The sequence below is a fragment of the Rhodnius prolixus genome, unplaced genomic scaffold (genome assembly GCF_049639745.1).
Source record: "Rhodnius prolixus isolate KJV_2025 unplaced genomic scaffold, Rpr scaffold_6, whole genome shotgun sequence".
Classification (NCBI taxonomy): domain Eukaryota; kingdom Metazoa; phylum Arthropoda; class Insecta; order Hemiptera; family Reduviidae; genus Rhodnius; species Rhodnius prolixus.
In genome coordinates this window covers 38,186,729-38,208,187 of record NW_027411634.1, presented here as the reverse complement: position 1 = coordinate 38,208,187, position 21,459 = coordinate 38,186,729, and the positions used below count along the sequence as shown (strand labels likewise).

General features: G+C 32.1%; 1 protein-coding gene and 2 long non-coding RNA genes across 3 annotated transcripts; 1 reads left to right on the top strand and 2 right to left on the bottom strand.

Annotated features, from left to right (window-relative positions):
• Positions 1-2,751: 2,751 nt before the first annotated feature.
• LOC141460562 (uncharacterized) lies at positions 2,752-15,276 on the bottom strand. Its single transcript, XM_074140712.1, has 7 exons — positions 14,904-15,276; positions 11,323-11,718; positions 6,242-6,455; positions 4,802-4,973; positions 4,118-4,285; positions 3,875-4,009; positions 2,752-3,737 (listed from the first exon to the last, which is right to left on the bottom strand). The coding sequence occupies exons 1-7, from the start codon at positions 15,274-15,276 to the stop codon at positions 3,558-3,560; spliced, it is 1,638 nt and encodes a 545-aa protein (XP_073996813.1). The 3' UTR covers positions 2,752-3,557.
• LOC141460582 (uncharacterized) lies at positions 7,563-17,385 on the top strand. Its single transcript, XR_012462179.1, has 7 exons — positions 7,563-8,743; positions 10,199-10,316; positions 12,304-12,369; positions 13,876-14,185; positions 14,648-15,365; positions 15,440-15,664; positions 16,712-17,385. It is a non-coding gene; the product is annotated as an uncharacterized lncRNA (long non-coding RNA).
• A 1,439-nt stretch (positions 17,386-18,824) lies between these two features.
• On the bottom strand, positions 18,825-20,602 carry LOC141460589 (uncharacterized). The gene is made up of 3 exons (XR_012462201.1): positions 20,435-20,602; positions 20,228-20,266; positions 18,825-20,005 (listed from the first exon to the last, which is right to left on the bottom strand). It is a non-coding gene; the product is annotated as an uncharacterized lncRNA (long non-coding RNA).
• Positions 20,603-21,459: the final 857 nt, after the last annotated feature.

The following is a 21,459-nucleotide window of genomic DNA, read 5'->3' as shown; positions in this document are numbered from 1 at the left end:
TAATTTCCAGCCATCTTTGTCTAATGCCCTTCTTCTCCAGTTTGCTACTCCCATTTTTACCAGGTCCTCTTCCAGGTCAGCGATCCATCATTTACGAGGACGTCCTGTTTCTCTCTTTCCAGGGAAGGTTTCATGGAAAGTTTTTTTAGCCATTCGTATGTCTGCCATCCTTCTAAATGTCCTAACCTGCTGATTCTTCTGGACCTAATAAATCTAACAATATCTTCATGCTGTACATGGTCATCTAATTCTTGGATTGTCCTGATGCACCATGCTCCTTGAGCGTCTCAATATCTTCCTTTCGAAGATCCTTAGGGCTTGCTGGTCAGCTGCTTCAAGTGTCCACGCCTCTGCGCCATAGCACACGACGGACCTGATAAGAGATCTGTGCAGCTTGAGTTTGGTCCGATTGGATAGCAGGGTCGACTTAATCATCTTCGTGAGGCTCTAGTAAACTCTGTTACAACTCATATTCTTCTTCTGACTTCATCACTCATTATATTTTCTGAATTTATTTTCGTGCTGAGATACACGAAACGGTGAACAGCTTCAAAAGTGAAGAATCAAACTGTATTTTCTTGCCAACTATGCTGCCGGCAAGAACACTAGCCTGAGTTCGGGACATTGTAATTTTGAACAAGTTAATCAATTTGAGCGAGATATTAAATTCCTTTAAAGCATTAAAGAGCTGAGATCTATCCACTCGATCAAATATTAGAAATATTAGAAACAGTAGGCATGGAAATTCCAGTAAAACTGAGGTTCATTTTGTGTTTTTCCTTTTTTTCTGAGCCTCTACTTTCAAAACTGGCCGACCTAATGAGTATACGAGTATAATGCTTTCTACGCTAAGAAATAGAATGTTAGAAACAGAAAATAATGAAATTCCAGTAAACTAAAGATTTTGTATTTTTGCTTCTTTTCTGAATTACTAGATCCAAAACTAGCTATTCTATGTTGCCTTGCTTCAAATAAAATGTTATAATCAGAAATTAAGCTAAATCCTGTAAAAGTGAAGACAATTTTTCATAGTTCATAGTTAGTTTTTTTTAGAATTTCTTTAAATTCTGTTTCTAAAATTCTATTTCATAGCCAGAGATACCACACACTCATTAGGTCGGCTAGTTTTGGATGCAGAGGTGCAATAAAAAAACAACAGTTTTTCTAGAATTTCCTTATTATCTGTTTTAAACTTCTATTTCTTAGCTAGCGTACATTGTAAACATTGGGTGCGTTACATTTGGATGCTGAAGTTCAAAAATTAAGGGAAATATAGGAAATAAACGTTTGTTTTACTACTAATTCCTTATTTTCTGTTTCCATCATTCTTTTTCGAAACCAGGAATACTTATTAGATTGGCTAGTTTTGGATATAGGGATACAGTAAAAAAGGCAAAATAGGAAATAACAGATAATTGTTCTGGGATTTCCATATTTTCTATTCCTAACATATTATTTCTTAGCCAGGAATTATACTCATATTAGGTCAACTAGTTCTGGATGCAGATGTCCAGAAAATAGAAGAAAATGTAAAATTTTTATTAATTTTACTGGAAATTCTTCATTTTCTATACACAACTTTGCATATTAAGCGAAAAATAGGAAATAATCGTTTTATTGGAATTTGCTTATTTGCGGTGTCTTAAATTCTATTTCAGGATTAGGTTATATACTCATTAGGTCAGCTAGTTTTTTTATGTAGCCGTTCTCTTGATGACTGATTATTGATTAGCAAATTAGATTATTGCAAATCGACTGATTCCAGGGTGATCCATCAGTTGCATATTTTGCTTAGAAAGCTGCGGCAATGGGGAAGAATTTTTTTAGAGAAAAAACTTGTTGATTTCATCAAGAAAGCGAGCATTACTGGGTTGCAAGGCGGCAAAGGGTCAGAAAAACCCATGGATGAAAGCACTGCAAGTTTATAAAGAATACTACACAAGTAATTTTAACTAAATTCGCACCTTGTGTAAAACTGCCGAAATCGGAGCATTTTTCGGTTAAAGTAAATCTTTTATCAAGCAGTTCAAGTATGTATCAACCAAATTAAACCATTCTGTATTCAATTTTATTGAAAAAACTTAATTTGATTCAAAATTATTATTTTTACTTCCATAAATTCTCATCTCGTACTGCACTTGCTAAGTGATGGTTATTAAAAGTGGTTATTAATGGTACTTATTAAAAGATACTGAACGTTTAGTGCCATTGTAATGATTTAAAATTCTAAAGTGAAGTTGTATTCATAAGAAAAGGAGGTGCGAATTTTTGCAAAACATAAAATTATACTTATTTTATTTGTATCGGGAAAACAATTATTTTTAAATTAAATAAAAACAAAAAACTTTATAACAGAAAAAACATGCAAAAAGCTGACATATTCATGTTTGTGGGTATGTGTTTGGACTTTCACAACTTAAGTCAAAGGACTTAAACATATCTAAAAAATAATAACCTCAACAAAAATATTGAACATCTAACAATCGACGCAGGAATGGCAGTAACATTACTACAACATGATAAAAAACAAACACAGGGCTGATATTATCAAAAGAGTTCATAAAAACCTAAAGACGCAGAACTAAACAGACATTCAGGAACTACAAACGGTAAATAACCTAAGACAGAAAATAAAAGAATAAACACGTATTAACTTAAGTAGTCAAAGGCAACACTACGTTAATATTAGCACATTCAGACTATGTTAAACCAATTTAGAGAGATAATTTGATTTAAAAAAAAACAAGAAAGTGCAAAATACCAAGCTGTTTTTATTTTTACTTTAATTACAATTGTCTTTCATATTACAGCAAATAGTTTTAGAAAAACCTGAACTGAAAAAACAAAGTCAAATTCTTTCTTTCTTAGCTACTAATCAATTGAAAGTCAAAGGACTAAAAAACAGCAAACACGATTACCGTTTTTGCACTTAATTTCAAATATAAATATTAAAACAATTAAATAAAAAATAAATAAATCTTCACTCTTTTAAAATAAATAATTTATCACTATAACAAATACTAGATAAGTTAATTTTTATAAAATCACATTAATTTTTCTTAGTCTCGTGCCGCAATAAATATTTTGCCCATAAAAATTCCGTCTTTTTATTTTAATTTTAAATAATACTCATACGGCACGGGGCACCAAGTTAAAAAAGAACAAAAACTACAATTTTTTGCTCTTCAAATAACAAAGAAAATGTCAAGGAGTTCACCAAAAGTACCATTTTGTTCATAAAATTTGTAGGATTATTTTAATTTATATATTTTTTTAAATAACTGTAAATTGTCTTTGGCATCAAGCTATAAAAAAATTACCTTAACAGGCAGAAGGTATTGATTATTATGCTTACATGCACAACCTATCTATCAAAATGAACATTGAAATACGCAAAATTACTACCATGCAATGAATTTTCTTGAATAAACATCAGAAAATAACTAATCCAAAATGAGTGTCTGTGGCACACTCCTGCAATTTTTCTTTCGAAAACATTAATCGTAAAACAATTAACTAGAATAGGGCCGATTTCGCTAACTTTCTCTAATTTTTATTCAACGCTTGCTAATCGACCTTTTACGCATACCGTTTACTGTTTTATTCTGTGGCGGTGGTTGTAACAATGATCTTGTAGCTGCTAATAGTTTCTGCGATACCAGGTGGGCTATATGACTGGAACGTCTCCATACGAATTCTCTTGTTCTGTCATGATCGTCTGGACTCTCTACACGGACCTGTTAAATAATAATAAAATTATAGTTATCTTGTTAGTTGTATCGAATCTCTTCGAAATAAGCTCTTATTCTTCCTTTCCTTAAACACAAGCTGTCGTTTAATACGAAGATTCACTTCATTACTTTACTAAACTTACCTGTCTAGGTTGTAAGACTTTAATTGAATGCAACGTAGCTGCACCCCCATGCATCACCCTAAGGTTTAATTTTCCAGCCATTTCAGCAGTAGTTGCAGTGGCACTCCTCAGTTCTTTCTTTGCACCTCTTCCAAACTGTAATTATAAAGTATTTAAGAAAAGAAAATTAAGATTTCTGAAATATCGCAACACCTAAAATTAGTGTTTTTTCTTTTATATGTAGACTTTTTTAAAAATATTCACCTCTTTTTCTACTTTCAGCACCAACGGACCCACTAAGAACTTTGTTTTCACCGTAGTGTGGGAGCTCATCACGTTCACAATCACATCTCCGTCCCGTTGGATTGATGACAGTCCATACAGAGTAGCTCTGGCTCTTAGAGGCGGCTTGGATTTAGTCTTAACCTTCGTCTAAATAGGTAAATATTTAGAATTAGTTAAAAGTAAATAATACATTTGGTATTTTAAACTAAAATAGCGCTTTTCTCTCAGATGAAGTCTTACAAGAATCTAAAAAAAAATAAAAACCTTTAATAAACCTTTAAAAAACTGTTTACCAACAATCCAGTCCAGTGCAAACTGACAACTAATGCGAATACACCATTAGAAATCATTCACAGAACATTCAGCCAGGATCGAAATTTGAGTTTTCTAGCCTCAAGGTAGAATTAGATTGGAATTCGAGGAAGCAGTCCAGTTTCCAACTTATATTTATAAAAGGTATCGTTTTAGTATTTATCTTCATCTAGTCTTATTTTGTTAAATATACCTAACAAAAGAATGCAAACAAACCTGCCTAATCGTTGATATTTGTTAAGATAAGCTTTCTAAATATTTGGGTAATCAACAAAGAGGAAAACAAAAATTTGGTAAAAAAAAAACTTTATAATTTCTATTTAAGAAGAATACTTGCTTTGTTGTTTATACCTTGTTAGGAGTTGGTTGTGGATGTTGAGGAGGACTGGCTTTTGTGGGCTTTTTCTTTCTTGGTTCTGCAGTGACGATAGAAACTAGTCGTTCTGTTGTTATCTCTGAGGTGACCGGTGTAAGTGTTGTGGACTCAATGGTTGTAAACTCTGTGGGAGCTTCAGTAGAATTTCTATTTTAAACGAAACATATATAAATATATATATACATTAATTTGCTCGAAAACCAAAGAAAAATTGAAAAAGGCACGTAATAATCAAAATGATCTTTCTAATTTCTCGAAATGTTTACTGAATTACCAAAATGATAATTACTGGATTAGAGGTCCAGTACCCTACGGCGACGTAAGAGGGGCACCTACTTGTTATGTTATAGTACCACCTCCTGCAGTCCAATTTAATTAAACTTTGGAGGTTGGTGAAGCTTTTCATACAATGCCATCAAGCATTGATACAATAGATATAGATATGTCCGCTTTGGACGACCAAAGAAGAGAGAAGCCGTATTCAGCAAACTTATCTACTTCCTTATTAACAGAATTTTAATTTTACTTGGAATCAAGTTTTTAAAAATCATGTATGGTGGGAAACAGCCTATTTAATTAACAAGAAACCTTCTAAATCTAACTAGTGAATGAATGTTCACCACTGCCATACTGTGGACTCGTTTCTTCCGATATGTTAGGGATATCATTAATCTCATCCTAGACCTCTAAACACCTGAGATTCCTGAGTATTGCGGATGTAGAGGTAGTGAGGCCCGGAAGGTTCCTACCCCATCTTAGCAAAGGACTGAATTACTAAATAGAATGTAATCCCCTGGCCACAGGCAGGGATAAAGTTCAATTTTGGCCACTTACCTAAACTTTATTACTAAATTAGCATTTCAAAAAGTCAATAAGACGAACGTTTACCTCTTTTCAGGTTACTGCAGGTAATGAAAATTGCATAGCCCAGGCCTGATAATAAACATCCTCAGCAGGTTTTTGTAGGAAAGAATAGGAAACTGTCTAAGCTTGTATGGCTCTTCAGAGAAAAATAACTCACCCGTCAAGCTTCAATAAGGAGCCCCACACCAAAATTTAAACAAACAGTCAGGACAGGAGGAAATTTCTGACAGGAGCCAAATTAGACTTCATGTTTTCTAAATCGATCGCTTACTTTTTGAAAACAGAAAACCTTTACGAAACTTGAATCACTTTAGGGTTTTAAATACGATTAAAACTACAAGTGGTTAATATTAATAAGTAACTACGTGAAAAAGAAAGTAATATAATTCCAAACTTTATTCAGAATTCCATAGAATTTAATTAATAAATTGCAAACAGAATTTTAGAAATCAATATTTATATCAGAAATTCAATTGAAACTCAAAAATCAAAATCAAAATTTATGAAAATAATTAACAAATACACTGTATTAAATAAATAAATCTACATACCTGGAATGGGTTCTTTGTTGATTTTTTCCTTTATTGGTTTTCTTCTTTTTATCTTTTTTATTTTTTTTTGATTCAGCGTTTGTTTGCAGCCTTACATTGACTGGGTCATAACTTTTCCTCAATATCCTATTGATTCGGTCCAGAATGGAGTCCACATACCGGTTATACTTGACAATGTAAGCAGGTGGTGCTACATCCGCATCGTTTACTGATCCTAATATTAAAATTGTATTTATTGTTAATATGTTTATAACATTTTGTGATACTTTTTAATAACAGCTTCGTGTTATTTCCGAGGAACGTTTTTTGTGATGATTGACTTACTCCTTTTTTTTAAGCGTCCTATTTTTTTCACTTTATTTCATGGGTCAAATGAAGTAATTATCAACTTTTTTTACACATGTTCTCAGCATTTTCGGGGGCTTACACGTCCGTTAGTCAAGTTACTTTCTCAATAGTAATGTTCATAATTAGCGGAAGATACTTTGTTTATAGATATAATACGCACCTTATTCTTAAAACTTTAGTAAAATCAGCCCAGTTTCACTGTTTGAACGGTCAGTCCAGAAAGAAAACAAGTCAGACAGAACGGTGAATCATTTGCATAATAATTGTGACATGCACAATTGAAATAGAAGTTCTTATAAAAAAAAAAAATCCTAAATTGAGTAAAATAAATTTATATATTAATTAAATGAGTTGTTGGAAAAAACTGCTTGATCGGAAGCTTTAATAACTTGAAACGACTTTGTTTAATCAAACCGGTAAACATCTAAACAAAAAACACCTACTGTTTTCGTTTGAAATTCTTTTCATAAAAACTGATTTACAATGGTTATACTTCTAGAACATCGAGCTTCTCTCAAACATTAATCACTAAGTTGTAAAAATTCGAATTTTAAAAAACCAATAGTTCAGTAAGAGGAGAAAGTCGTATGCGCACGGCCGGAGGCAACCTGGGAAATGGCCTAATAGTGTCAAATTTTGGGGGCCCCACAACAACGATAAAACTGAATTTTTAAATATTAGAAATAAATCATATTGTAACTGATAAATCTAAGGAACCATTAAAAGTGAAAAAAATTCAGAACTTTAAATAAATAAAAAAGATGTGAACTCCCACATGGCTTCGTCTTACTTTAATTTTTAAACTTCAAACTAATTAAATTAAATTTATTTTAAGAGATTAACAAAAACCACTACAGTTAAGACGATTGTTTAAACAATACAAATTAAAAAAATATTTGAGGAAGCTCGAGCTAATAATTTTTGAAAACAATTTAACAATAAATAACCTACCTTCTTTCAAAAAATGAATATGTAATCATTAAACATGACATTGTAAACAAATCATAAATGAGGTTGAAGTTATTTAATCAAAATCAATACAATAACCATCAAAGTGGCAGGTCATGGAGTTTTTATTTATTAAAAAGTTCATTCTAATTCAAAAAATTGACAATGGAATAAGACAGATAATACTACAAAAAAAGTGATAGTTTAATGGACCGGCTTCGTAATTAATTGTTTACTTTTAGATTTATTTATCGCTGAACTTAATATTTACTATTTCTTTAAATAATTATTTTAACACATTCCTAATGAAATGTAAACATACATATGAAGCTTACAATTCAAATGTTTAATTAATTATTCACTTTTAAGATACGCTCAGCCTGTAGAAGGAGTATACGTGTGAAAATTAGCGTGAAATCTAGAGTAACTCAGTAGAGTGATCATGCGCTATATATTTTCTGTTTACGATGCTACGCATAGTAGATAAGTATCTATTAACTGCTTCCTTTTAATTTCCCTTACTACTGGTTAGAATAATATTTCAAGCTTTTTTTTTTTAAATTTCGAGTTTACACCAGTAATATTCGTTGTGTTGTGAAGACCATAGAGAATGTCCCAGCTAAGTAACATATTTCAACTGAATCCCACCAGAAACATAAAACCCCTTATCGGTTGTACCATTTTACTAAAAGCACTTTCAAATTTTTAAAGATTTTTTTGTAGCTTAAAAGTATATAATTTGTGCATTAAGTGTACTTTTCTAATGTTGATAATGTTAGTAACAATTGAAAATATATTTTAAAAATTGTTCAGTTAACACCTCAAAATTAAAGGAAGAAAAAGTACGTGCGCTCGTACAAGTAACAATATTAATCATACCATTGTATGTAATGTATTTATTTTACTTACTGAAATTAGAGCTTGAATAAATCAGCTAGGTCTTCTGAGTGCATTAACCTCGCAATTATTAAAATAATCGTGATATCTATAAATTTGAATGCGTTACAGAAACAGATGTCAAAGGACTTATAAACTTGTAAAGGTTACAGTACGCTGAGTTTGGTGTCAAGGTTAATAATTACGTATGGTAATTATGAGTAATAAATCAAAATCGTTACGAATCACCTACATGGCGTTCACTTTACTTGAATTAACTAAGATTACAAAGTGTTTTTTTTTTCTTCAGAATCAGGATTGTTATTAAGGGTGAGTAGACTTTTGTAAGGTTCGCTTCAATTAAAAGGTTTGAAAACTTTTTGATGTCTCCGCTTCCTATTTCTATGAATAGAATATCAAACAAAAGCAACGAGTATTTTATCTCACTAGAACAATATTTCAAAAACAATACTTCACGATTTTCAACTTCCGGTTTGATTTTTTTTAGCCCTTTTAATTTTACCATTAAAACATCGAATGAAGACTATTAAAAGTATCTGGTTTGTGACCCATTATGATCCTTGCCGATAAAACCAGGCTTTTTTTTTTTTTTGGCACAAATATCTGTTTTGACTTAGATCCACATTAACACCGTTGATTCGACCATCAAGGCAAAAGAGAATACCGGCGTGGGCGTTTGTAGCACTAGTTTTCAGATCTACGTGCCAGTCTGCCGGTTATCACCGAATTTTTAGGGTGAACAATCGCTGTTGTGGTCTTAACCTGCAAGCATTTGCGAAAGAGGCCTCGTATCGCAGGTTACAATTTTTGTTGATTTACTGTCCGCAATTATTGCCCTAACATCGGTGACAGGATGTGACATGCATAATGTTTTGCAATATAGAGCGAAGCTCAGCGAATAATTATATTTAGGGTGGAAAGTCATTTGTGAGTACATTCTTTTTTTTTAATGATTTAGGGCGCGTCAACATCTAAGGTTATTGGCGCCCGGAGCTTTTTTCAGTGCACTGCCGGCCTCCGGATAGTGTTCTCTCGTTGCAGACAACACTGTCCATCACCGGACAGTGAGCTGTAAGAAGCTCCTAGGAAGAGAAAATCTAAGGGTCAGCAGCTGGATACGAACCCGGGATCTCCGCGTGGGAGTCCAGTACGCTAACCGCATAGCTAATCCCACATTCATATTTATTGTAGAATAAAGGGGAAACACAGGGCTGACTGTCTGGCTAAAGGAAGAACACAAAATAAATCCGGATATCCCTGTAGAATATAGTGCCCATATTCGTGGCAAAACTAGGGAGATCATTGAAGAAAAACGCTGCCAGCTTGTTTTCGACTTAGGCCTAGTCATTATTGTTTGCAGAACCACCTCTTCAGAATTGACTGGGATGTCCATTGTAATATGTTAAACCAATAAGCAGAAGCGTAGTATAAAAACGGAAATCTGTTTTTGTTATCCAAAATCATTTTATGGGGTGGGGGTTAGGGATAGGTTCAGCAATTTCCCTGTGAAAACTCGTTGAAACAGCTGTTTTGATTACTGGTGGTAATGTTGGAGCAGGCTAAGTCTGCTTTTTGGTCTAGCGCCACTTACCATATATTATAGTAACAGATTATAGTATAGTACCATTTATTATAGTAACAGATAATTCACATTTTCGGACTCTCTGGGCTTCAAAAAATATATTCCCGGAAATGAGTCAATTTCAAACATGGGTAAGAGCTGGGAAAGAAAGAAATAATAATGTTTTCTGAATTAATTCACAGCACCATAGAAGAGTGTCGTGTTGATTGGATTGAGAAATGCTCCTGACGATACTGTAATCTAAGAGTTTCGAAGGAAAATTGGTGCAAGAGGAGTAGACATTTCTTATTATAACACAAGGTATTTACAATGTTTAATAATTTTATTATAACTAGATAATGGAATACATTTTCCTAATCTACACGCTCTAATTCGTAAAAGAAAAATGTAATCCTAACTTCGTTGCGGCTTAATTCTTCCATAGCTTACAATTGGAAAAGAAAATAAAAATTGTTTTAAGTGGAAAGATTGACCAGGCTGGCAATGTTGTGCCTGAGAAAGTAGATCTACTTGTTTAGAATGCTAATATAAGTGGTTAGTTAAGTTGGCAACATCTAGCGGTGCTCCGTCCTATTGACACCATCCGCTTCGTGGGCTAGCTAACGGGGTCCACCACTTTTTAAACAAACTTAGGACACTCCTTTTTTAGTGATATCATTATTATAGTCTGTCCCAAATCAAGTAACAAAGGTCGCGGAGTACTGTATTAAATAGAAAACAGAGGCATGAAAAATGAAAGTGAACTTTGTGGCACTATTTTTGTTAATAGATCAAGTCATCTTCGCTCAAACGTCTTTAAAAGTGTGTCTCATCGTCTTATGTTCCACTCCTTATTTTAAAGGCATTGAACCTGACAATCCCTTCGATAAATATTCATTATTCGTAGATTTATTTTAAGAGAAGTACCTTTTTGAATTTAAAAGAAATTCATTGCCTTTTTTTTTCTTCTTTTAATTTCAGTAACTTATATTTGAAATCTTAAAACATTTGTTAAGAAATTAGATTCTTACCTCAACTCCACATCGGGAAATTTCCCAGTTTAATGTTATTTTAAAATGGATAATTGTAGATAAAATTTGAAATAAGGAGTGGAACAATTTGGTTTATATAGAAAACCCATTTAAATAAATAAATAAATATATTTTCTAAAAAAAAGAACATGAAGTCTGTTGTCGAAAAAAAAACTGTACAAAATTTTTGTGGTATTCTAGTCAAGTCTCTTTGGTTTGATTTGGTATTGTGGTATTGTTTATGAAGTTGTTGTCAGAGGTATTATTTGATTTGTGTTATCTTTTTGTGGACTCACTTGAACGTTTCGCCTCAATCAGTTCATCATCATCGTCGTCGTCTTCTTCATCGTCGTCGTCGTCGTCATCATCATCCTCAGGATCATCATCGTCGTCGTCATCTTCTTCCAGTGCTGCATCATCTGCTGCCACATTGTCCGAACTGTCGGCTGCATGATCCGATGTGGTCAAAACTACAGTCTGATGTGCAGTTGCTTCCCCGTCCAATGGGTCATCTTCACCAGGAGCACTACCATAGTCGGCTGAATTGTAATCAACGTTGGAGGCAGCCAGTCCTTGTATGGCTGGAGGTTCTTGGACAGCCTGCGATGAAGACACTGCTGGCTCCACGACGGCTGGAACTGCCACAGATGGTGAAGCTTCCTCCTCCTCGTCATCGTCATCGTCGTCATCGTCTACGCACGTGAACACATGGAGCTCCGTGAAACTCCCAAACGATTTTTCTCTCACCACATCACCTTACACCTCCTTCCCAAATTCAAATTTCATTTTCTAAAATGGCTTTTTATTAATAATTACTATTATTATTGATAAAATTAGGTAATATATCCTTCTTTTTTTTTCTTGAAGACATCACAAAGCCTTCATTTTTATTTTGCCAACATTAGAAGCAAAAATTTTTATTTTATTTTTTATACAAGAAAATGTTATTTACAATTAAAAATAATTATACCACATAATAATTTTTATAACACGTAACTTTATTTAAGCTTGCATGCGAGAATTTTTTAAAAAAAAAATAGAATAAGCTTTATGCGTTTTGTTCAATAATCAGTCAGATCCTTGTTTGAATTGCGGATTCGTCAAAAAACCTATTTGTCTTTGTTATGTCAGAGCAATAGTGATTCTTTATTTTTCTGAGAATTTTTCTGAATAAAAATTCTCAGTGTAAATAAATAATGTTTATTTACACAAATAAAGTATTTCAATTTGTTCACATTATTTACATTTGTTTTTTAATTAGTAAATTTTGTTTTCAGGGAAAATGACACAAAATTGAATTGTTTCAGTGACTGACTTTGAGAAAGTTTCATTGAATGTTTTAGGTATGTATGAATTATTCACTTTTTATTTTTATGATAATGTTTTGACTAGCCGTTCATGTTTAGCACGTGATGTTTATATAATCATGTACTTTAGATGAATAAGAAGTATTGATAAAATTTCTCCTCAATGAAATGATAAAATAAAATTAAGAACTACTTAATAATTTGCTCACTACTTAGATCACACAATTCATTTAAGTATTTGCGAGGAGGATTATTTATACATTAGTTGATTCCAAAACTCGCGCTAAGAAAAATGAATCTGCTGAAGTGTCAGTTTTCATTCTGCAAAAAGACTTTAGCGTGGTATTGCTCATCATAAATTTAAAACTTATCAACAGACTTAGAATCATATTTAGCATTGTGGATAATGTTGATGATTATTATGTTTTTCTCCTTGAATTTAAAACTGGAGTGAATATGTGTGGTATCCAAATATGTTAATAACTTATTGAGCATGGAGGAATATTTGATTAAACGCTTTTATATTCCTTAAATGTCTGTAATAATCTTCTTTAAAAAAAATGCAAAGCAATCTGTTTTTAGCTTTCGTTAGTTTGTGTGGCGACTAAATCTTAAAGAGCTAAAGACTGAAACATCTTTTGACCCCAGTTCCGATTTGAGAAGCATATGAGAAAGCCAAGTACCAGAGGATTAGCCAGAAATTAATCAACAAATTGGTTTAGTCATCTGCTATCTGAGAGAATGATCTAGAAAATCCACGAAGAGCCTAAGGCGGAGTTGGACTAGCGGAAAAGAGTCGTATGTTGGGAAAGAAGTTTTCGCCACTTGACTTGAACGGTAAACAGCTACGGATATACCAAATAAAAGAGGATGCGATCTAAAGTCAAAGCAATAACAAAGATTTTATGAAATCGATATTATAAAGATGATAAAACTCTGCCAGACTGAAACAGCACCTAGCCAAAATGACAGAGTCAAAAATGCTGTTGGAGAGAAAAAATTGCTACGAACTAGAAGTGTGGGGAAGCTAAAATACGAGTATGATGTTCTCTTTGGTGTACAGAAAGATGCCAGAAACTTGTAACGTTGTAGGAAAAAAAAAAGAAATGCATGTAAAATACAAACAGCCCTTTTGCTCATTAGACCTGTAGCACACATAACGACAAGGATAAAGCGAATGAATGGAAGTTCCATCAATTTTTCCGTCGGGACTTAAAGGGGATGGATATAACATGAGCTTGAAGAATAAAAAGAAACTGTGAGGCAGGAATTGCGATTTTGTGAATTGTTGTCAACATTCATTGTTATTATCGGTGATTTTTTTTTTTTTAATAAATCAGATTTTATAGTTAACATAACACGTAATGTAATTAAAAAAAAAAATAAATAAAAAAGGAAATACAGTTCCTTAAGTGGTATAAGTAGTAATACATGGTACGTAAAATAAAGAACTGTACAAATAACGGTTTTTTTGAGATTTACTTTCTAAAGAGCTTTTTCTTTTTTAATGAAAGATTGTAGTAAGCTTTAACTGTCCCATAGATTTACATACAAACACGGCGAGGGAAAGAGGTTGGGGCACCTATTCAAGGCCTTGAGGTAACTCGGGAATCACCATACATTACACTAACACGCCAGGTGGTATGAGGTCAACTCAGATTTCTTTTTTACTCCCAGGTGAGTGTGTGTGTGTGTATGTGAGTAAAAGAGAGATAGAGAGAGAGAGAGAGAGAGACCGGACCTAGCCTTCCTTCGACCTCATTAAAAAAGAAAATACAAAAAAATGAGAGCATGCAAGAAAGTAAAAAAGGAGGAATTAAAAAAAGACAGAGGAAGGAAAGCAAAAGAAAAGGTAACAGTAAATTTTTTTCTTTTTTAAAAAAAAATCTGTTTCCTTTCCTTAAGGTTTCAAAAATAATATTCTCAAAAAAACTATTTTATTTTTAATTTGTTTCTTTTTTTTATCCATTCTTTTTGGTTTTTATTAATAGTATTAATCAATTCACGAAGTACGAAAAATAAATTTTGTACAAAAAAATAGCGGAAAAACAATAAATAAATAAATAAATAAATAATTTAAATAAATAATTTACAGTCGCTCATTTGTTATTTGAACTTTTTTATAATACACAATTTTGTATGGAACACATTTTTTTCTTCCACAAATTTTTTTTATATAAATATATGTTTATATATATTTATATATATAGAAGAACATTTGTACTGACTTTGAAAATATTAACTCTGAAACCTTAAGTCTTTGGTTAACGAACTTACAAACTAGTTAATTTTTTAATTGTTTTTGTTTTAAAAGAAAGAGTTATTTCTTCAGCTCGTCACGATTCCGGTTTCAAGCTAGAAAAAGAAAAGAGAACAGTTAGTTTGTTTTTTTCTGAAGAAAAAGTAAAGCAACAAAATTCAGCAAAAGGATGAAGTAGAAAAGAAAATAAAAAACAGAAAAAAGCAAAGCGAGTGTAAAAAAGTAAAATAAATAAAACCAAAAACAGGAAAACAAGAAAAGAATAAAGTTGGTTAGTGCATAAAAAAAAAATCTGTATTTATTCACTTACCTCCGAGGATATCATCAAAAAATCGTTCAAAATAATCTTCATCGTCATCATCGTCGTCATCATCATCAGCGGCCGTATCATCATCATCGTCGTCGTCGTCATCATCATCATCGCCCAAATCCAAGTCTACGTCGTCATCGTCGTCGTCATCATCGTCGTCATCATCATCATCAGGCGAGGCTGCCGCTACTGGTTGTACGTCCGCTGCGCCGCCGGTCGTTTGTCTTCCACTAGCCACCAGAGTGGACGATGTTGATGAGATCTTTGTTTCTGTTGATGGAACATCCGGATGCGTAGCCGGTGGTAAAGGAGAACCGAACGATGTACAAGCCAAAGCGCAAAGGCAAGCTACTAAGTACCAGCCTAGCTTCATTGCTATTAATACCTAAGGGTCAAATGTATTTTTGTGGTTGGTTTTCGGTATTTAAAAAATAAAATACAAGAACACAGTAGTAAAAGAAAGTAAGCATCTGCAAGGTATTCAAAGAAAAAATTATTCTATCTTTTATTGACTGTAATTTAATTTTTTTTTTCAGCTCATTGTCACCAAAGCTACATTTTAAAACCAAATTCAAATTTAATTACTCAACCTAGAAAATTGATGAATTTATAAAGTATAGTAAGTGGACCAATTATACATATTTAGTAGTCCAAACTGTTGAACGGAAACGCTAAAGAGAGAGAGAGAGAGAGCGTGCGAACGAGAGAGAAAGAAACAGAAGAACTACATCCGATTTCGTTTCAATAAAGGAATAATTGAGGTAATTACTTTGTATTCCGATTAGATTAATTAAATATTTTTAAAAAATTAATTAGTTGAATTAAAACAAAAAAAAGAAGCAAACTAACCTGAGCCTATGTAAAGAACAATATCACAATAGTGTAGAGGACCCACCACTCTCTAGCACTAAACCATAGAGCCGAGCAACCGACTTACCACTATATATATACTCTGACTCCCTCTACTTCACATTTGGTCGTACTCCCTCCATGGAGGCAAAGAAGATCTCTTCTTCTTCTGTTTGTGAAGGCACCTGTAGTAACAGTGTCAAGCATCTTAAGAGCTTTGTATGCATTATAAGGCAGATTTTTTTACTTTCTCTCACCACTGATTGGGCAGATTTTGGATTTTGAATTGTCGCCGGAAATATGATTATAGCCGAACTGAAGAGACAAGGACTGCAAAGCTAAGATTTATTTTGGTACTGGGTTCGATTCATGCTCATTGCCTTGAATTTTTCAATGTGATAGTATAAAAAGTATTTCTTATCTGCCTCCCTCGTGACTCATGATCGATTGATAGTTGCCTGTTGAGGTAAAGATTGCCTGAAATAATAGCATTTCTATATAATGATCCAATATTGTCAGTTTTAAGCGACTTTTACTTGCACCTACTAGTGTTCTGTACGGTTTTAAAAATTGTACATTATTTATAGGTGCAACATACATATGTTTCAAAAACTTTCGTGTTAGAAGATGGAAAACTATTCATTGCGGCTCTTCGATAGTGAAGACCGCGCTAAGGGTTAGATTTAAATTTTGATATAATTCAAGTCAATCAATTTGATTTAAAACCTATATTGGAGGTCAATGATGATTCTATCTAAGGCACGCTGTAAGAATCACTTCATTACATATATCATAATATTGAATTCAACTTTCCGTTTGGTACTAATTCAGAGATTAAAGAAAAATTAATTAAGTAAGTTGCGGTAAAAGGAAATCGTGTGAAAGTTCTACCAAATTTGTATTTCTGTTCTCCTAAATGCAATTATTGCTTATTGTGATAAAAATAATTTTTTTTTTAGGTTACTTCGGAAATATATGATTCGAAATTGTCTTGAATGCAAATGAAAAGGTTTTTCTTCGACTAATTGCGTGTGAACAAAATTTCTAATATCTAAAGTAATCAATATAGTTTATTGAAATACTTTTCTAATCTTAAAAAAAAAGTCTGTCGCGACTAATCTGTATAATTGGTTAGTACAACCTCTTAATCAAGTTTAAAAAAAGAATTGACATCATGTTAAAGGGAGAAATTAACTTTAAATGATGTGATAATAGTATCTGTCAGTTCAGTTTATTGAATAAATAAATGAATAATAAATAAAAGATGTTGTTGCGTCAAAAGATTTATGTACTGAAGATTGTAAATTCTTATCTCGTAATCAAGCGTTCAAGGTAAGGAGCATTTGTGGATAATGATGGTCTTAATAAATCTTTAAAGTGCGAACCAATAAGTAAAGAACTTATTGAATTTACAATTCAATAAGATACGAAAAAAACTTTATATGAATATAATGTTGCTCCAAAAGACAATGAATGCACATCCTAGTTTCCATATTTGGAGAAATATGTTTTTGGGTATGTAAAAAAAACTGTTTTTAGCGCATTTTCGGTTCAACAGAATATCTCAATATCAAAAAATCTCAGAAAGTTATAAATAAGTAATTTTTTTGCATCCCAGAATATCCTCACCTTGTAAACTTGTTGTTAATTCAGAAGTTGGTCTAATGTTCTGAAGAGCCAGGCTACACGATAGGCAGTAGAAAAGATAGCCTTAATTTACAAGATATAAAAGAGAATAACCGCGATACCATTTCGGGTATCCTGCACCTCAAAGGTAATCATGTTTTGTTGGCTTCTTAAAGAGGTTTATGAAAGCTGGTCATTAGTCATTCGGGCAGTTGGTCAGTTGCCAGAGAAAAAAAGGCATTAAAAAGCTAAGAAAAAATATCTAAGTAATCACAAAATCGTTTTTTTCACTTCGTTTTTTGTTTATGTTAATTAGGTGATCATTAAAAAACAAACCATTCACAGTCCAATTCGTTAGCAATTGATGACCTTATTAATTACGGGTGTATAAAAATGTAGATTAGTCACATCTGAATATTAAGTTTTTTTTTGTTTTTTTTTGTACAAATTAAAATTGGTATAGTTTCCATAAGTCCAGTTCTTGTTCAATTTAGAATCTTTAGAAAGAAAAACTTTACTCCATAATTATTTGTATTTATTAAACATATCAGTAATTATTTAATTAAATAATTCGTGAAGAAAAGATGTCATATTTTTACTCAGTGAATTTTTTAGCCACTTATTTTTGCTCGTGCTTTCTTACATTAATGCCACTTTTAAGGTATCATCTTTTGAAACTTTTCTACAGTTACAATCTTGAAGCATTTTGTGAGTGAAAAAATGCCCGAATGTGTAAATTTGATGGGTTTGAATAGGTATCATCAAAAGGCAAATTGGTGTTTCAGGTATCTTGGTTGGCGATCGTAATAGAAGTAATGTAATGATCGTAATAGAGCATGAATTTGATTCTAAAAATTTTGTATCTAAATTCAAGATATTAAACTTTTAGAGAGCAAAAAACTGTGCGAGGGAGCAGAAACAAACTTTACATAAGATTAAAAATTAGAAATTAGATAATGGGGTTAGATCTCTATTTCAGAGAAGTTTACATTGAAAAAGATGGAGTAAATCTATAGCTTGTAAATATAACAGTAAGTGGGAAGCAGTTAGAGGGAATGAGGAAAATACGGAGTTTTTTCCGTGCAAACCTTAGATTGTGTTGTCTCCTATCTTCTTAACTATATTTTTAAAGTGATTTATGTGACTACCTAAGTGTGAATTAGAAAAAAAAGAAGTTACAATTCCTTAATGTATGACGTTTTAGTTTCGATGATTTTAGTTTAGTTTCGAATTCGAAGTAAAGTCAAAGAAATAAACGCTAACAACAAATATTGTGAACAACAGGAATCGTCCGTTAATTTGTGGACACAGCGAAGATCGCCCTTGCAATACATTTGTTTATCCAATCTACAAAGGCCAATGAAATTGGCCTCCGATCTGCAATTGATGCGGGTACTTAATACCCTTAATGGATGTTTTAGTATAGATTAAATTAATGCTCTTCCTTTAAATTTTTATTTCCTAAATCCATGGCGGTACACCTTTGAAACACTTTTTATCAATTTAACAAAAATAAGAATGTATTCTAAAAATTACAATATCATCTCTTAAAATAATAGACAAAATTCGATTCGTACATTCGATTGGTATAATTTAATTTTTACATCACTCTTTCCGTCTAGGAGTGGTATTATTTACTGAAAAAAATTTGTGAAGCATTACAAAACAAAAATAATAGAATTGGACCCTTTAACAGTTGACAATGAGACTTTGCCATGGCTCATTTGAACTTTTTTTGTCGCAAATAATGTTTTGAACTTTCTCCTTTTCCTTTGTACAATATTTATGGCTTTATTATTTGAGATTGAATTCAACCAGGCTTATTAAAAATTCCAGTTCATTATATTATTTTAAAAAATATTGTCTGTGATCTTTAAAGGGGGAAAATACTAACCAGTTTTACACGAATGAATGTAAGTACGTACAATACTGTGAATGAAGATTTTAGTGCAAGCTTTTGGAATAATGAATGACTGAAGGACTTCACCGGCATATCTAATAAGTTGCTCCTACTGGCGGGCATCAAGGTATGCTTTACTTTCGCTTAGTTTCTACTCAACAAGGTTTCAAGTTGTTGTATTATTTTTTAATAAATTAATGATATCATTTTAGGAATTAATTTTCTCTTGATTGATAAATATTTGTAACCTGTCGAAAAGTCTTTAATTTTCTAGTACTGAAGCCAATTGGATAGTACTGGTAAATGGTACTCTTCTAACGAGGTACGCCTTTGTATCATATCATCTTTGCCGAGGGCAACCGGGCCAATAGGAAAGTTTTCAAGACCTTTTTCGAAAAGAGATAAAAACTAATACTTTCCTTTTTTGTGAGTATGAGTCAAGATTTTGTTCTAGAATTCCAAAAAGGATCGGAATCGACTGAATCCATATTATCTTGATGCCATAGGTATGAAATTAAATTATTTTTGATTCGTGAAAGGAGCGGCTAGGAAACTAAATCCACTGCGTCCTAAGTAACTACGTATAGTGGCTTCCTTCAGTCGCACTTCAATGTCACACACGCTGAACCCTAATGCACAGATCAAGTACTTCTAAGGTCCCTCAGAATTGTATGAATGCTGGAAGCCGGGAGAATTGAGTGTGGTGTTTGTTTTTTGGCTGAGAAACCTGCAAAAATGCCTAAGATTCTTGAAAAAGGAACTTAATTCTACTATTTTATGGATTGTTTTGAATAACACAATAGCATAAATAGGCATCTGTTTTGTAACAGGAATTTTAGTGTAAAATTGGAAAAGACGAGCATAAAATAAGTACTGAAAATTTTACAAGAAAAGAAGTACTTTGAACAAAAATAAGGTGTTTTAAGTTTTGGAAGTACTCTCTACTTACCTAAATTTATTTTAAAAATGAGATCTATCCCTGACTCATCTGAAATGAAAATTTTTAATTACGACAAGTTGGAAATTAGCATGGTTTTAAATTAGTATGTTCAAAGATTTATATTTATTATTTTTGATTTTTTTTTTATATGCCTTTAATCATATCTATTATCTAAACTATTATAATTTCTATTGGTATTTTTTTTTTCTCACATACATTCCAAATATATGTACCTATTCTTTCTTTGCAATAGGTTAACAAGAGATTTTAGCAAAAGAAGTGATTGATTACATTTGTTTTGGGGATAAGGTTACAAAGAGAGGTTAATCACCTAGAAGATTAGCAAGTATAGTGATTGGACCAATAGTTGGGAACTGTTTTAAAGAAAAACTTATTTTAAAAGCAAGTATTTCTGTTTTATCTATTGTTATTATTATTATTATTATTATTATTATTAAATAATAATTATTGTAAACACACGAATCTACTTTGGTGAATTACGTAATGTATGTAAGTTTGGAAGAATGTTGACTTATATTTATTTACAGCAAAATTCAAGACTGTTTCTGTTAATTATGTTAATACTTATTTCTTTCTGGAAAACTAATCTCAGGGAATAAACTTACTAAATTCGAGAGTTACCTATAACTGAGCTAATTTAGTAGTTCTCTAATTTCTCCTTATTCACAATTTATGATAATTATTATTTATCTAATATTGCCTTCACAATAATTTCAATATATTTCCAGAAACCACCAAGGACAAAGTAAATAAGATGAAATAAAAACCGCTAAACTTATTGCTTATTATTCATTCGGGCGTAACATAATATGTACGAATAAATTACAGCGTTATTATCCACCTTAAACTTGAATGGATTTTTGTCATTTATTTTTTCGAATATGGCTCCTATTTTCAGTGGGAAGCGGAGCAATAAATAGATAAGTTAGGAATAACATTTCATAGGCTAGAACATCTTTAATTTCAATTGGAAAACTTCTTCGGTTAGAATGGAGTTAAAAGTTATTTAAAGGATGTTTCACTGCATTTCCTTTCACTAAATCCCAGTGCAAGAAAGTGAAAACTGCAGGATATACTTCTCGGGTAGCCGCCACATATTTTACATACTCTCTAAAAAAGAAATTTAGGACTTGAGGCTAGACGCCTGTACAAGAAAAATTTTTACAATGCAATATATTTGTCATCTATTTAAAACTTGGTTAACTTAATTAATTTGAGAT